At 38.2% G+C, this 16,430-nt stretch overlaps 1 protein-coding gene across 1 annotated transcript in view; it reads left to right on the plus strand.

The window, feature by feature from the left end:
• The window catches only part of cps1 (carbamoyl-phosphate synthase 1, mitochondrial), a 52,905-nt gene that overhangs the window by 14,133 nt on the left and 22,342 nt on the right, over positions 1-16,430 (plus strand). Inside the window, exons 18-26 of the mRNA XM_044215566.1 lie at positions 674-884; positions 1,685-1,883; positions 2,031-2,207; positions 5,469-5,587; positions 10,295-10,436; positions 11,207-11,272; positions 11,522-11,585; positions 11,966-12,147; positions 14,401-14,595. Coding sequence (XP_044071501.1) covers positions 674-884; positions 1,685-1,883; positions 2,031-2,207; positions 5,469-5,587; positions 10,295-10,436; positions 11,207-11,272; positions 11,522-11,585; positions 11,966-12,147; positions 14,401-14,595 — 1,355 coding nt within the window. The remainder of the gene's footprint in view (positions 1-673; positions 885-1,684; positions 1,884-2,030; positions 2,208-5,468; positions 5,588-10,294; positions 10,437-11,206; positions 11,273-11,521; positions 11,586-11,965; positions 12,148-14,400; positions 14,596-16,430) is intronic.

Here is a 16,430-nt window from a genome sequence, read left to right on the forward strand (position 1 = left end):
CAGTTCAAGCAGGTTTTTCATGTTGACCAAATTTATTGTGTACCTGGCAAGATGATATAGATGCTTTTGACAGCTTTTGTCCTTGTCTTAGTTTGCTGACTTTCTTTCTTTCTGTAGCTCAAGACAAGCATTGTGAATCAATACTTGAGCAAATACTTAAGCAAACTTAAGCCTAAGATTAAAGGTGGTTTGAGTGCCCCTTCAACTTCCAAAGGATAAACAGACAAGTGTGTGTGAGATACTCTCTGGCCCTAGAGCTTATCCTGTATAACAATAGATGAACTCCAGTTATAACATTATTTTGTTATGTCGATGTTTGTTGCTAATTTCAAGAACTGTACAGTAACTATACAGAACTGTAATTCAGATGACACAAGCTTTGATGTTGAAAAGCAAACACAACCATTTACAATAAAAGGTGGATATGTATAGGGTAAGGCCTTACATGGGATATTTGCTGTTCCCTGTTATAAATCCAAATCCAAATGAGAAACAGGCTTTTGTTACTTTATGTGCTGTTTATGCTGATGTGTATTTGTTTAACACCACCTCATAATTATATAGAATTGTTTTCTCTGTTTTTGTATCTAACTCATCAACTGAAACCAAGTTCAGAGACTGTTAATGCTGTTTAAAGCAGCTCTTAGTCATAATCCTTCCCCTTCTTCTTCAGGTGACTCCATAGTGGTGGCCCCAAGCCAAACATTGTCCAACGAGGAGTACCACATGCTCCGTGAGACGGCCATCAAAGTGGTTCGGCACCTTGGCATTGTAGGCGAATGCAACATCCAGTATGCGCTACACCCATCGTCCCTGGAGTACTGCATCATTGAGGTTAACGCCCGGCTCTCCAGAAGCTCTGCTCTGGCATCCAAAGCCACTGGGTGAGAGAATACATGCAAATAGAAGGCGCACACTGCTAGTAGGCTAGAAATACATGTTTGAAATGTATAAAATATTTCATATATCATGTGTCTTGATGGACTTTTCCACAGAGATTAGTTATTATTAGTTCAAATCAGTTGAGCTCTGGTATGCAGGTTTCTGGTTTTTCAAAAAAGACGAGTTGAAATACCACCAAATTAAATCAGACTGGCTGTTGTACTGCAGTGGTGCAATAACACAAGAACCTCTTGTGGATGGAGAATTTGTTAGCTAGTGTTTGTAAATGAATATTTTACCCATAATCTATTATTTGAGTATTAAACAGTCATCCACTATAGGCGTAAATTCATGTAATTTTCAATAGATAGCAATAGTGTCAGGTTCGTGGTTAAACAAAATATCAAAATGTCCAAAGACACTTCTCAAATCACTCCTGCAGTATTATTCACTGGTCCATGTTGTAGACACACTGACTCCATTTGCTTAATAGTTGTTTGCTGAGGAGGTAGTCCTTGATATCATCAGTGGGACTGGTATTCTCAGACGGGCATCTGGTAGTGCTATGATATCAAAAGATATGAATAAATTGGATTTTATTGAAGAGAACAGATTTTTACAATTGTTAAACATCAAAAAGAGCTTTAGAGCTTTCCAGTAGGACCAAGTATAGGAGTCAATACAACATCACAGTTTTGATCAAGAGCATTACTGTGTGATAATGCTAATAATACTTATTTTGTGAGAAACTTCAACCACTAGTTGATTTTGGTCTCCCTGCCCTTTGGTCCATGTCTCACAGGTATCCCTTGGCTTTTGTTGCCGCTAAGCTGGCTCTGGGTATCCCTCTGCCAGAGATCAAGAACGCTGTATCGGAAAAGACCACAGCCTGCTTTGAGCCCAGTCTAGACTACATCGTCACCAAGATCCCCCGTTGGGACCTGGACCGCTTCCAGGGCATGTCCCATGAAATAGGCAGTTCCATGAAGAGTGTCGGAGAGGTGGGGGAGGATCCGCCGATAAACACTCACTCACTCACTCACTCACTCACTCACTCACTCACTCACTCACTCACTCACTCACTTCTTTATTCACTATACTCACACACCCATATTATTCTGTCATATATTTCCCTCTTCTGGATTCAGGTGATGGCAGTGGGCCGGACCTTTGAGGAGAGTGTGCAGAAGGCCCTGAGGATGTGTCATCCCTCAGTGGATGGCTTCATGCCCCGGCTGCCACTCAAGAAAGCCTGGGCTGACACCCAGGACCTGCAACAGGAGCTGGCTGTGCCCTCCATCACCCGCATCTTCTCCCTCGCCAAGGTACCTTTTATAACATTAATTCTCTAGACCCCATAGCATCATTTTAAAATTATTCCCATTGTGTCAAAACACAGAAAATAAAGTCCTGAGCTTTGTATTGTAGATACTTTAAGTTGTCATCAGTCACCGGAAATATACATCGTAACATTCAGATCTGATTTTGTTTTATTTCTTTTAGCGGATTTCCACCCGGTTTCCACTTGTAGGCTAAACTAAGCGTCCCTGTCTTTATAATCTTATGGATGCCGTAAGATTGTGTTATGAGAAAGATCCTGGCCCACAGTGCATTGTGGAAAGCAACACAGTGTGTGAGTTCAAGTTTGTTGCTCAAAATCATATCACATAATCACCGTCAATAAACAGCGGGACCTACCCGGCTCTCACTGCTGGAGACGGACACTGTTTTCCAGGGGTCAGTGCGCCGAAGAGCCAGTAGGGAGGACTGACCAGGTTGCTGCGACTTTTCCACACATAAATTTGGCGATTTGTTCTTTATATAAATTGCCAAAGACACTACCTACTACCACATTTCTGTTGTTTGTTCTTAACATTGCTGTGTGGGTTGAAGTGTGGGACATTTCTCTTTAATTTTGAAAGCCTAGCGTTATCCAGTGAAGCATCTGTTTTGTTGTTAGACTCACAAAGCAAACAGAGAGAAATGTTGTGGATCACATATTCATTATAATAATGAGCTGAATTTACTTACTCTTCTTTTAGGTAGGCTGCAATGCATTTCTCATTGAATGTTTTGATTGTTTGGCATAATTATATATTAATTTCATGTAGGCCTACACCTAAGTAAAAATTGGGTGTGATTATACGCTATGTTTGTTGACAAAGCAGATGGGGAGAAATGTTGTGGATCACATTCTTGTTGTAAAATTGATTTGGAGTTACTTCATCTTCATTTGGAATCCATTGCATCTCCCATTGAATATTTTGATATTATTATTATTATATTTTCATTTCATATTATGTAGGCTACACCTAAGTAAAAATAGCCTAAATAGGTGTTATTATAGGCTATTATTGGCTCACTTTGAGTACAGTTTGTAGTGACTTGCAGTTTTGATAATAGTTTCTTTCAAAGAAAAAAAAAGTGTGTGTGTGTGTGAGGAAGATAAAAAATAAAGATAAATTGTGAAGTTAAAGGAAGTAGCTATTTACAAGTTTTAGTGCTATTTGTTGTTTTGTCTGGTGTTTCTTTTATGTGTTGACTCAAACTAAGTCTAAACAGCTACACATGCCACATATTTGGTAAAAATTAGGAGAGGAGAGGAAGTTGTGTGTTTTTGTTTTAAATGAACACAGCTTGTGATGATTAGTTTTTGAGAGAGCTGTTTGTTTGGACTGAGTAGGAAAATGCACATTTAAGTGCGGCTTCTCAGTGAACTGCAACAACATTCTAGAATTCTACTGGGATGTAGAGGGTTAATAATAAATGGCACTGACTAGTCAGTTTTCTCATTAAAATCACATTTTGAAGTGTAACAGAAAAATTATCATGAAAAAAAAAAACATGAAATGCAGAGTAAAATGTGTCCCTGACCAACCTGCATGCCCAGTTGTGAATGTCTAATTGTGTGGAAATACTTGTCACATACAGTGTAAAGAGTGTTTATGCTTACTAATAGTGTGGCCTTTTCAAATGTGTACAAATATGGGGGAGGATTAATCAAAATAACATAATCTGAAATATATTATTTATTATATATATTTTTGATAAGTCTGTTTTTGTGCTTGCCCAATACAGACTTTTTCCTCATAGAATCAGATGAAGGTGAAAAAGCACTTGTATAAGTATCTTGACACAGGGTCAAGCTCCATCATTCAAACAGAGATGTTACATGAACTATTGCAAGGTGAAAAACATCTGCAGGTCTAGCACTTCAACATGCTTTTATCACCAGCTGAGAGAAGAGCAGAATGAGGTCGTGTCAGTATCAAAACCTCCAACTGTGTGAGCTTGCTGTCCCGACAGTGGAGATATATTTGTCCCCTTTTAAATATGGCGGGAGATCATTGAAGATGGCGACAGCATTAGGGATTAATGATCCACATCTTATCTCCAGGCTTTTTAGGTCCAGACCATTTGAGACAATATTTTATTGTTATGGTGGGGCAAGCATATAAAATTAAAACAGCCGAGGCCACAAGACACACCTACCCTCCTACACAGTTATTCAGACGTAAACTATGATAAGTAGCAAAGATACAGTTCATCCGGAAAGTATTCATAGCGCTAAACTTTTTCCACATTTTGTTATGTTACAGCCTTATTCCAAAATGGATTAAATTCACTATTTTCCTCAAAATTCTGCAAACAATACCCCATAATGACAACGTGAAAGATGTTTGTTTGAAATCATGATTTTTTTTATTTTTAATAAATAGGCAAAGATTTCAAACAAACATCTTTCATGTTGTCATTATGGGGTATTGTTTGTAGAATTTTGAGGAAAATAATGAATTTAATCCATTTTGGAATAAGGCTGTAACATAATAAAATGTAGAAAAAGTGAAGCGCTGTGAATATTTTCCAGAGGCACTGTACAAGATACTGGAGGAAAATAAATTAGATGTAATTCTCTGATATGTTGTATGCATTTTTGCTGTCATGTTTTGCATCTCAGGCATCAACACTCAAAAACACAAACATTTGCATGTTTCTTTAACATTTGTTACATATTGTATTTTATCCAGCATGTATATCTGTTTGCATGTGGAGTTGCCTCTCAAATCACATAAGACACTAAAACTCTCTACTGAAAATCCCAGTAATAATCACTTGCAGCTTGATTAGAAACTCCTTACGGCAGGGCAAAGTAGGTTTTACAGACTGCTGAGTAAAATTCTCCCACACTAACCTGGAATGATTTCTCTGGCCAGAAATGATAAAAACATATTAACTAGCTGTTGTCAAGGCACAACCTCTGTCATATTACAGGTTAATTACACAGATTATCAGATTTTTAATAAAAGGTCAATATTGGCAAAATAATATATTGTTCCTGCAATATATTTTACTTGAAGGAGTCCTAAAACGATTGATGGATAAAAACATAGTATTTACAGTGACTGCTCTGAATGACCATTCCTATCCAGTGAGGGTTCAGTGAATGATTTGTAGCATGGTTTCAATCATAAGCAATTGAGAATTTGTTGAAACTTTGTGAAACCTAGTTGATGTGTTTTTAATGATGAATTTTATGATGATTGATAAATGTAACACTGATTCTGTTTCATGTCTCTACTTTTAAGTCCCTCCACAGCGGCATGAGTGTTGATCAGATCCACCAGCTGACAGCCATAGACAAGTGGTTCCTCCACAAACTCCGCAGGATAACACAGCTGGAGCAACACTTGGCGAACTACAGCAGGTAGCACATACACACAGATGCACATCTTGTGCAAACAGAGCCATTTTTTTGTTACTTTTATATTTCTGTAATGTGCTAGTCGATTCATGTGCTGTTGAATTAAGAATTCAAGTGTTATGATTACCTGTGCCTGTATGTGAGTGCTGTGACATCCTCAAGAACAAGAGTAAAAGTTACACTTACTAAATGGTATCTCTGACTTTTTGCTTCTCTTTGATGGCTGAAAATATCTAGTTAAGTGGAACTATCTCCTCCAAAATACAGTATATCCCTCCGTCCATCCATTAAGTTGCAGTCTGTTGTGCCACAGGCAGGCAACTCATGGATTATTATCATTTTATGAAATATATTGTAATTCCTTATCTAGATCCCAAGTTGGCTTGGTCACTGTTAGACAAGTTATCCACTGCTGACTTCAATATTGTCTGCACACAACTCTGTAACAACTGCAGGGAAAGTATATTCTTATGTTTCTAAATTAAGCAATTCAATTTAATAATTTTATTACATAGAAGACAATTTGTGTCCCACAGTTGTAGCATAAAAAGACAAAACAAACATTTCAGCACAGTATGGTAGGTCACAGCAGGATCCTGACAACTAATACAGTGCACGACAATCCGCTTAATGAACATTTGTGTCACTGGCAAGTTATGTCCACCGTTTTCTGGAAATCTCAGGAAACTACACCATTTGATTAAATATAGACATGAACATATGTGGAAGTTCTGCTTCCATAGCTTATTTAATGTTTTCAAGCTTGATTCTTGTCTATGCAGCACTGTTTTTCCAATCTTGCACTCACTACCCCTGCAGGATTTCCAACTCGCATGCTTCCTCAAATGCACCATATATACCAACCCACAACACTGATTGTGTATTGGAAATCCCTTTCCTGTTTCATCTGGTGGCCAGAGGAATTAGAAATGGATAAACCAGAATAGAATTTGGGGAAACTCTGAATCTGTTATTTCTAGAAATTACTGAATTTTCTTCAATAGGAAAATGTTGGGTACTCAAAAATCAGATGGACCCCAGTCTCTTCACGTCTCCGTTTTATTTTTCTCCCGTGGTTCGCCTCCTGTCATCTCTCTCTCTCTCTGCCCTCGGGCTCTTACCCGGACAGCCACTTTGAATTTTCATGGCTCAGCCACAGGTTACCTACTGCTTTCTTCTGACTCTGCTGTTTAATAATTAATGGCTGGCTGTGTGGTGGGCGCCCACCACAACACACTGACACATGGAAGGCTGTTGTAGTCTCCACTGCCTCTGGAGCAGGGGACATTGGGATGGGCACACAACAATAGGCTGCTGCCAGACTGGTGGAGCGTAGAGCTAAGTACAGGTGGGATTCATGCTCTACTGGTCAGCAGACTCATTGTTTGTGTGCATAGGAGTGTTGGATCTTCTATTGCTGTAGTTAGGACTGAAGGATATTTATTGATAGAAATTAGAAAAATCCTTCTTCCTATGTACAAGGCACATGCAGTGTTAGGATTTAAGATTAGAAGAAAACAGTGACCAATTCTTTGAAAAAAGATGTTCACTCTGACAATGAATATCTCCATCTCACTGACTCTATTTTCACTGCGTTGTGAAGTAGTGGTTTAACTAAGTTAATTGGTTGGTAAAGGTATGACCATTTCACAAAACACAACATTTCACAAATGACATTGAACTGTTGCCAGGGACTTGGGTTCTGTCCAATCACAAACAAGAAGCCACCGTAATTACTTGTATTATTATGGCGATACAATGTATGTATGCATTATTGTTAAAGACTACACGTTTATATTAGCACTGCAACTTACAATTATTGTTGTTATTGATTAATCTGCCAATTATTTTTTGGACTAAGCAGTTAAGTCTATAAAACGTCAAAAAAAAAATAGTGAAGAAATAACCATCACAATTTCCTGAAGCCCAAGATGACTTCTTCAGAAGTCCAAAACCTAAAGAAATTTACAATTTACAATGATATATGACAAATAAAAGCTGCCAACCCTCTCATTGCTGGAGCCAGGAATCAAAATAGATCCTACAACAATATTATACCTGTACCATATTCCACATTCTGTGTTGACCGTTAGCTTTAAAGTACAGTATGATCAGATATATTCGTATAGGCATACACATGCAGATCTGTTTTTTGTGCCTGGTGGTGGTCCGAAACCAGTTGTATGCTGAATGATGGGTGCGCCCTTTTCCATGTCCTCCCTAGAGACATGACGTCTATCAAAATTTTTTTATCCCTTCAAGACATATTTTATGTTAAGTTTGATTACACAAAGCAGAACTCAGAATATGACAACCTGACTATACACCTGCGAATGAGGACAGAGATAATTAGGTACATAAACCCTGTGCATGACATGAATTACAATTAAAAGGACTTGCCCAGTTTGTAAGGGCAGCAATTATACAATACACAAGTGTCATTTTAATTTAATTCTCAACTTGATTAAGTGAAAAATTAACAAAATGGAAAGTGTGAAAAAACAGAAATTGCTTCTTGTCATTTTTTAATTTAGTGTGTGTGCATGTTTTTGTAAGCAAATGTGAGAATATCTGGCAGTCCCTTTTCCTCACTCGCACATTGTCTTAATGTGTATTTCATGCTTTATGTGTAAGGGTGTATGTACATAAGTTCATGGCATGCAAAGGATTTCCGTCTTGCTTTAAACTGCTCTTCCAGTGTAATTCTGTATAAATACAAAATAAAAATAAATAGTAAATAAATAAACTGAATCTTCCAGAGAGGATAACTGTACAAACGTCAACCAAGCTCTCAGCTCAAATTTCTTTCCTTCCTGTGATTCTGACTCAGAACTGCTCTCTCCTTTTGTTGTTTTTGGGGTTTATTTCTCAGCCCAGCCGTGTGCAGTGGGAGTTAAGACACTTGACATTTCCAATATTATTACTCTACAAGGTCATAAATAATTCAGATAAGGAGGAGGGAGAGAAAGTTGTGGTTCACAAAAAAATAAGAATTAATTTTGTCTCTACCTAGGGTTAAAGTAATACTGTGACATTATAGGAAATACGCCTTTTGCTTTCTTAGTGGGAGTTACATGAGCAGATCAATATCAATTTCATCACTGTGCATTCATGTGTTTAGTTTAACTTGCCACAAAAACAGAAAGCAAAGGGACACAGTTAGCTGAGTTCTGTCAAAAGAGCCTTCCAACAACTCCATAGTTGTTGTATTTACACATCTTGTTCATTAACAAGTTCAGAAGTAGACAAACATTTCAGTATGTTTTTTTAAGCTGATATAGTATGCACTGGAACTATTTTTATGGCCAAATCAGCTGAGTCCAGTAACTGCACCAGCATCACACATGTCCTGTCCTCACTGTTACTGGCTTTTCACAGTTTCTTAACTCTGAGCAAAACCAAGTTGATTTTTGGATGTATTGTGGGCTAGCTTGCTAGAAAACATGATGCAACATGTAAACAAGGCAGTTTTGAAAGGTGTCCTTTTCTATTTATGGGAGAAGCTAGTGATTTCACCCTGCCTCCCATCTTTGTGCTAAGTTAGGCTTAACATTTCCTGGACAAATCCCGGTACTTAACGCACAGTAATTTACTTGATATTGATCCTTTGATTTAACTCCATATAAAACAGCAAACATGTAAGTGTCTTCTTCCTTTTGATAATGTACTGACTCTTTTGTACCATTTTGATTTGTCATATTTGAATATGGAAAGAAAGCAAAAACTATTTCAGCACTTTAAACTCCCAGTAAGTTGTTGCCAGGTACAAGGTATGTTGTTGATTAATCAGTAAAAATGTAAAATGCAGAAACACATAATAGTGTCCCCTTACTTAAAAAAGACAAAATTCTTTCCTCTTCTCCACATCTTTCTCACTGTTCTCTTATGCCTATCTCAGACTGTCATATTTTCCCTTTCCCATCATTTTCTATAAATTGCACTTTGGTAGGTTGGTAAAAGGGTAACCAACAAGACGTGACTCAAAGTATTAAATAGGAAGCATATTCATGGTTTTTATAAATTGGTCCAGTTGCTCCAGTTCAAAATCGCCTCTTGATAATTAACTTTATTTCTGCCACCATTTTCCCATTTAACCTCACACCTCACATTAAAGTTTTATTGATTTATAATATGCTTTAAATGGTTGCACTTGCCAACCTGGTGCTCTGGCACCTTGGCACCTTCTTTGTCTATGTGTTATTGATTGCTCTGTGGCGGGCTGTTCCCTGCTGTCCACACCACTGGGTAGGTGAGCCAGTCATGACCCACTTGCTGGATTGACCCTCTTGGTTCAGTTGACTTGAAAATACACAGATATGAGAGACAGAAAACAATAAAAAATAAACTTGTCCTTTTCTTCATCCACCTGAGTAGGTTTCTTTTTCTTCACTACCACATTCATGTCAGGCATGTTGTGCATTAAACCTTTAAGCTTAAGAGATGATTGACAGACTCTGCTAACCTCTACTTTGCAGGTGACATAGTGTTGTACCAGAATCAATCTTTTGCTCTTTTCTTTTGGCATAAAGGACAGATTTGGTTATGGTACAAAACGGCAAGAGTGCTGTTGTTCCAGTACTAATGGAGTGAAATGTTCTTGGCAGTGATCCTGATGCCTAAACTAGTCAAATACAGAAAGCCCCGGTGAAAACCTGACTAGTAATTTAATAAATAAAAATTCTATTTAATCCATATTGGCTTTTCCTACAGTGGCACAGTACCCAAGGAACTACTGTTGAAGGCCAAGCAGGACGGCTTCTCAGACCGGCAGGTTGGTCAGATTCTGGGCTCCAGTGAGAGAGAAGCCAGAGAGCTGAGGCTCAGTCACGGCATCAGACCCTGGGTCAAACAGGTGAGCATCACTGGCCTCCGTCTTGGAGCTTTCACCGTAGGTCAGATAGACTGAAATAACTGACCCTGCAGACTAGTTTCCTTTGGCCACATATATAAATGAGAGGACTATGAAAATATGTAGGGAGCATAAAGGTTAAAGCTATCATCGACTGTCTTTCCGCCTCATACAGTATTGACATGTGTTTTGTCTAGATTGTAATTCCTGGTCAAAACATGCAAAAAAAAAAAAAAAAAAAATCACCTGCTAAAGAAGTATTTAGATCATTTACTTAAATGATAACATTTGCATTATTTTATCTCTTTTATTTGTATCCACAATTCATTGATTGAATAGTTTTTGGACAACAACAGAGTTCTTTGGTAAGAAGGAGTAACGCTTTATCAGGCTTTGTCTACACAAGCAACACTTTTGAGTTGCATAAAGTAGTATTACCACAATGGAATACGATCGATCACAAGTAATAGTCCTGCATTAAAACATTTACTAGAGTAAATGTACTATTATGTAGATTTGCTCCTTTCAGAGTGTTAAACTGTGGTATTGGGGTACAAACCATTACAAATTAAAACTTCCTTGCGGGTTACTGGGGTCTTTCTGTGTGGAGTTTGTATGTAACAGAAATGAACAGGTTTATAGTAAACATTACTATTACTTGTGAGTGTGGCAGACAAGAGTAACTTTTTTTCTTCTTTTTTCTCTTTTACATCTGAATGAATGACCTATTTTAACCTCTAAGCCTTTAACCCTTTCTCTGATCCCTCCCTCAGATTGACACCTTGGCAGCAGAGTATCCAGCCATGACCAACTACCTGTATTGTACCTATCATGGTGAAGTATGTGGTCTCTGCAAAAGGAAAAATTTATAATAGTACCACTATGATGTACTGTATGTATTTATGTATGTAGCCAATCCAATCAATGTCTAATCGAAAATACAATTTCAACATTTAAATTGGTTCTGGAAAAAAAAATTGAAATTAGAAGATTAGTAATATTAATTGTAAGATGGGTGTTTTTGCTGTGCTGAAGAATTATTGATGTCCACAAGAGTGCATCATTAACAATTTTATCCAATCCATCAGGAGCATGATCTGGACTTTAAAGACCAGGGAATTATGGTTCTTGGTTGTGGGCCCTACCACATTGGTGAGTCCGACAATACGCTTTCATATAATTTTCATGCTGTTCAAATAAAGGTTTTGCTGATTATATTAATAAACAAATAATACCATTGCTTAAAAGATTGACAGTCTTACATTTCGTTTGCCACACAAAAAAGTTTAAACTTGCTACATACAGTTGCTACCCCGCTTTAGCAAGAGTTATTGTCAAGGGTTGTTAATCAGCTCTAATACAGTAATGTCGCAGAGGAAGCAATAGGGTTCATAGGAAATTTGGTCTAAACAGACAGAATATAATTTGCATGGAAAACAAATGTCACAGTCATGCAGTTGTCTATTTGTTATGTTAAATTTCTCCTGTTTATGGCCAACATACTCAAATTCATCGACTGTTTGATCCACCAGGGAGCAGTGTAGAGTTTGACTGGTGCGCGGTGTCCAGCATCAGAGCTTTGAGACAGATGGGAAAGAAGACAGTGGTGGTCAACCACAACCCTGAGACGGTCAGCACTGACTTTGACGAGTGTGACCGCCTCTACTTTGAGGAGTTGACCCTGGAACGCATCCTGGACATCACCCAACAGGAGGTTAGGACACACATGCAAACATGCCATTTCTAAAAATTCAGGCTAAATACACAAGTCATCTATATACCGGCTTCTTTTTTGTCAAGGAAAAGATTTTTGTATTGGTAGATGATAGAATTCTTCAACTCACCACTGAAAACCCAAGACGCTACAACTACCATTGTTGTACCACTGATATTATCCATGTTCTACACCACTTACAGTATCCTGGTCTGGGCAGCTGGGCCTATTCCAGCATGCATTGGGAGAGAGGCAAGTCACTCTGGACATGTCGCTAATCTATCACAGGGATAATAACTACTTATATATTCATCTGTATTGAGTGGAATCTGATATCTGAAATATTGCATTGCAGACTTCCCCTATGCAGAGTAGTATTGATCAATTACACAATACATATATAATAAAAGAAATCAATCATGTCAACCAGGTCAGAGGTAGGAAACACTAGTGAAATTTAAACAAAAAAGAATATTTGCCTTATATTACTGGCAAATAGATTTATTGGTTTAATACTGGCACACAGCATACGCATAATTTCTCTAATTAAAGGTTTCATGACTGTACTGCTCAAGAATAATTCTTTGTTTAAAAAAAGTAGAAGTTAAACATTGTTAAACATTAGCAGCGTGACTGACTCATTATCATGGAGTTCCCTTAGAGTAGATGTTCATAGTGCTGGGGGGGAAAAAACCCAAAAAACATTCTCTGCTCAGAGTGGCATGGATGAAACATAACTGACAATATCCAAAAACTCTCTGTTGATTCATATTTATACAGTATATAAAATGGTATGTAATCTCAGAAACTAGTTAAGCGTGCAGCTTTTTCTGCCTTATCTTCCAGGATGGTCTTGGCCAACCAAACCACTCTCTCTCTGTCTAACAGAAACTGGGAAAACTCTGAATGAGTCCTAATTGGGACATTTATTATGCAGCTCTATAGGCTTTTCTAAGATTTAAGAGCTTAGGTTTTTGTACTTACAAGTGTGTGTGGATTTTTTTTATGGATTTTCTAGGTCTGCTGACCTCTCTATAACACTCATAGTTTATGTGGTTGTGCTTGCTAAATTGTTTTTTTGGGTAAATATATTCTTTGGTGGTCATTTTACATCACTGTGAGGCTTTTAGGTTATTTTATGACGAAGAAAAAAGTTGATTTTATTCACAGAAACTGTGGAAAAGCCTCCTGTCTACTTTTCTGGCATTTTAACATCCAAGCTTCTGAGGTGTATCATCTGTAAGTCTGCTAGTGTCATGGAGATACATTATAATACAGTATCACAATACTCAGTTCTCATGTCTAAATGAATGATAATGTCAGTGTATACTCAAATTTATAACAAAATGACAAATTTTAGTGATTATCATTTGAGTTATATGAACTGATGTGATTCCACATACATGACCAGACTATATATATCTTGTATAAAATTATACATAATTTCCACCTTATTTCCCATTGCTACTCAAGCCCAGCTGACCCTTAAGATTGCTCAAGGGCATGAATAGTGACCATTTCCCTGATATTTTCTGTGTATAATATGTTTGTTGGTGTCTGTGTATTTATGTAGTGTTGTGTGTTTGCGTACTAACGTCCGTTGGCTTTTCCTTGCAGAAGAATTGTAATCCAGTTAAAGTTGCAATGGGATCAGAGTATAATTAAGTATTTGTTTGTTCAGGGTGATAGCATTACCATCAATCCTACCTCACAGCTACAGTGCCCTTTTGCTTTTTGTGTGTGTGTGTGTGTGTGTGTGTGTGTGATAAATACAGCATTAGAGCATGGAGATAAACCCTGGACAGAGCAGGAGAGCAGGTCCATGAATAATGAAGAGATACAACCTGGCATTGCTATGGAAACAACATCCCCCCTGGATCAGCTAGACAGGAAAGGGGGCTGCATGCTGTTTATTAAAAGGAGCACATATATATATATATACACACACACACACACACACTCTCTGGTGATAACTAAACCCATGGCATGACCGAGATCAACTGTTTTTGTTTGTCTCATGTTTTACTGTGTGATCACTGGCCAGAATAATTGGAAGTGGCCACAGGTTTCAGACTGTTGACAGAGTATCTCTTCTTCTCCTGTCCTTTCTCCTCCTTCCACTTCTCATTCTTTTATTCTACCTGTTGTTCTATCCTCTTTTTTTATCTCACACATTCTTCTTTTTCCATCCTCTCCTCTCCTCTCCTCTCCTCTCCTCTCCTCTCCTCTCCTCTCCTCTCCTCTCCTCTCCAGGGTTGCTCTGGCAGTATTGTGTCTGTTGGAGGCCAGATCCCCAACAACCTGGCTGTCCCATTGCACATGAATGGGGTGAAGATTCTGGGGACCAGCCCCCTGCAGATCGACCGTGCTGAGGAACGCTCTGTCTTCTCCAGCATATTGGATGACCTCGGGGTGGCCCAGGCCCCATGGAAGGCCCTCAGCTCCCTGGTGAGAGGGGGAAAAAAATGGATAGTAGGGGCGTTAATGATACATTGTAGCACGAAATACGTTGTGACAATATGCCAAGAAGATCTTTTCAAATTGCTCCTGTAAAATGTGTGAGAATCGTAGAGTGGGATCTGAGCGCCACAAAGTGTTTTTTTGACCGCTAAGTGTTGTAGTATTACTCTTGCACTAAGATAATACTCCACCCAACCAGTAAGCTTAAGTTCAGTTGCTTTGACCGCTCATTTGGCAACAAACAGTAAAAGGATGACGTCCCTGAGTAACAGGATCATTGTTTCCCCCAGAAAATTAGTTAGCTGAGGCTGTAAGCTCAAGGTGTTGAGAGAATGAGAATTTTAGTTCAGGCAAATGATGTTTGCTTCTAAAAGACATTCCCATCTAGGGATCATTTTTATTTTCTAATTTAGGTTTGTGTACATATCTGCTTTAAGAAAGTCTAACATTTGTGTTTTATTTATATAATTACAAAAATGTATTTTGTTTTGGTTTTGACTACCTCACACCAAACACACATATTACCTTTAGTTTACAGCCCTACAGCGTCACACCTTTCCCTACAGACAAACTTGTCTCATTATTTGTAGAACTTTCATCCTCACAGGGGCACGGTGCCCTGCTACTTACTGTCCTATTTAGCGATTTTCTTGTGTTTGGCCCTCTCAACTCGCTCGTGGCTCCATCAGAATGAAGCACTGGCAGGCCCCTCTGTAGAACATGTGGAGCACTGAAATGTGTCTGCAGTCAGCGCTGAAATATGTCTCTTCCATTACCGTGGCTCATGTATTCTGTTACCACTGAGGAGCGATTAGCCGGTACAGACAGATAAAGTTCTCTCTCTCCAGAGTCTACCTACATATTCTATTTCCCTGCCGATTCCCTGTTTGTCTGTATTGGGCTGGAATAACTCCGGCACAGCCGTGGGGAGATGGTTCTTGCATCTCTGGGAGGCTGTTTTGTGTTTGTTAATGATACTCCACCTGGCGATTGAACAGTGGGTAATGATGAGAGAAAAAGGCTAGACTAGGCTAGAGGAGAGAAGAGAGAGAGAGAGAGAGAGAAAGAGAGAGAGAGAGCGATGAGGAGGAGGACATGCAGTCTTTCTCTCACTGCTAGACTCCTTCCACGACTCCTACTCTTTATCTCATTCCTCATGTGAACTGAATGGAAGAAAAGAAAAAGGGAGATGAATTGAAGCTCTTATTTCTGTTGGAGCACTTCGAATCTCCCATTTACTCTTTTGATTTGTTCTGTGTATGGCTAAATTGAGAATGGGTAAAATGTTACGAGGATGAGAGCAAACACACACCATTGATTTGATATTGATTCTTTGTTTTCTGTCTCAAGTGGCTCTCATCATACAGCTTTCTAACAATAATATGAATTCCTTAATGATAAATATGCAGAGAGTTAGATTGAAATACAAAACAAAGCTCAGGCTAAAGACTGAGGATGGGTGATGGAGCTTTTTAAGCCACAGTTCAACCATTGACCAATTAAATTTGGTGTCCGCCTTTTAAAACAATTTTTACTAAATACTTAATTTTTTTTAAACTTTTTTTTAGAATAGCTTCTTTTGTTGTTGAACTGTTTTTGTGTTTGTTACAATGCTATTTCTTCTTTGTCTGCCTCAAAAGGATTTGTAGCTCAGTGAAGTTTTGGAGCAATCAAATGTGTTTGTTTCAAAAGTAAAAAAGTGAGATAAATAACAGCAGTGTCGCTAAATGTTACATGCATTTTGATGTTTTGTTTTTACTTATTTTTAACATTTGGCTAACATTGTAATGGTAACTTTTTCAGTATTTGTTGTACTTTTACCT

The sequence above is a fragment of the Siniperca chuatsi genome, linkage group LG12 (assembly GCF_020085105.1).
Source record: "Siniperca chuatsi isolate FFG_IHB_CAS linkage group LG12, ASM2008510v1, whole genome shotgun sequence".
NCBI lineage: Eukaryota > Metazoa > Chordata > Actinopteri > Centrarchiformes > Sinipercidae > Siniperca > Siniperca chuatsi.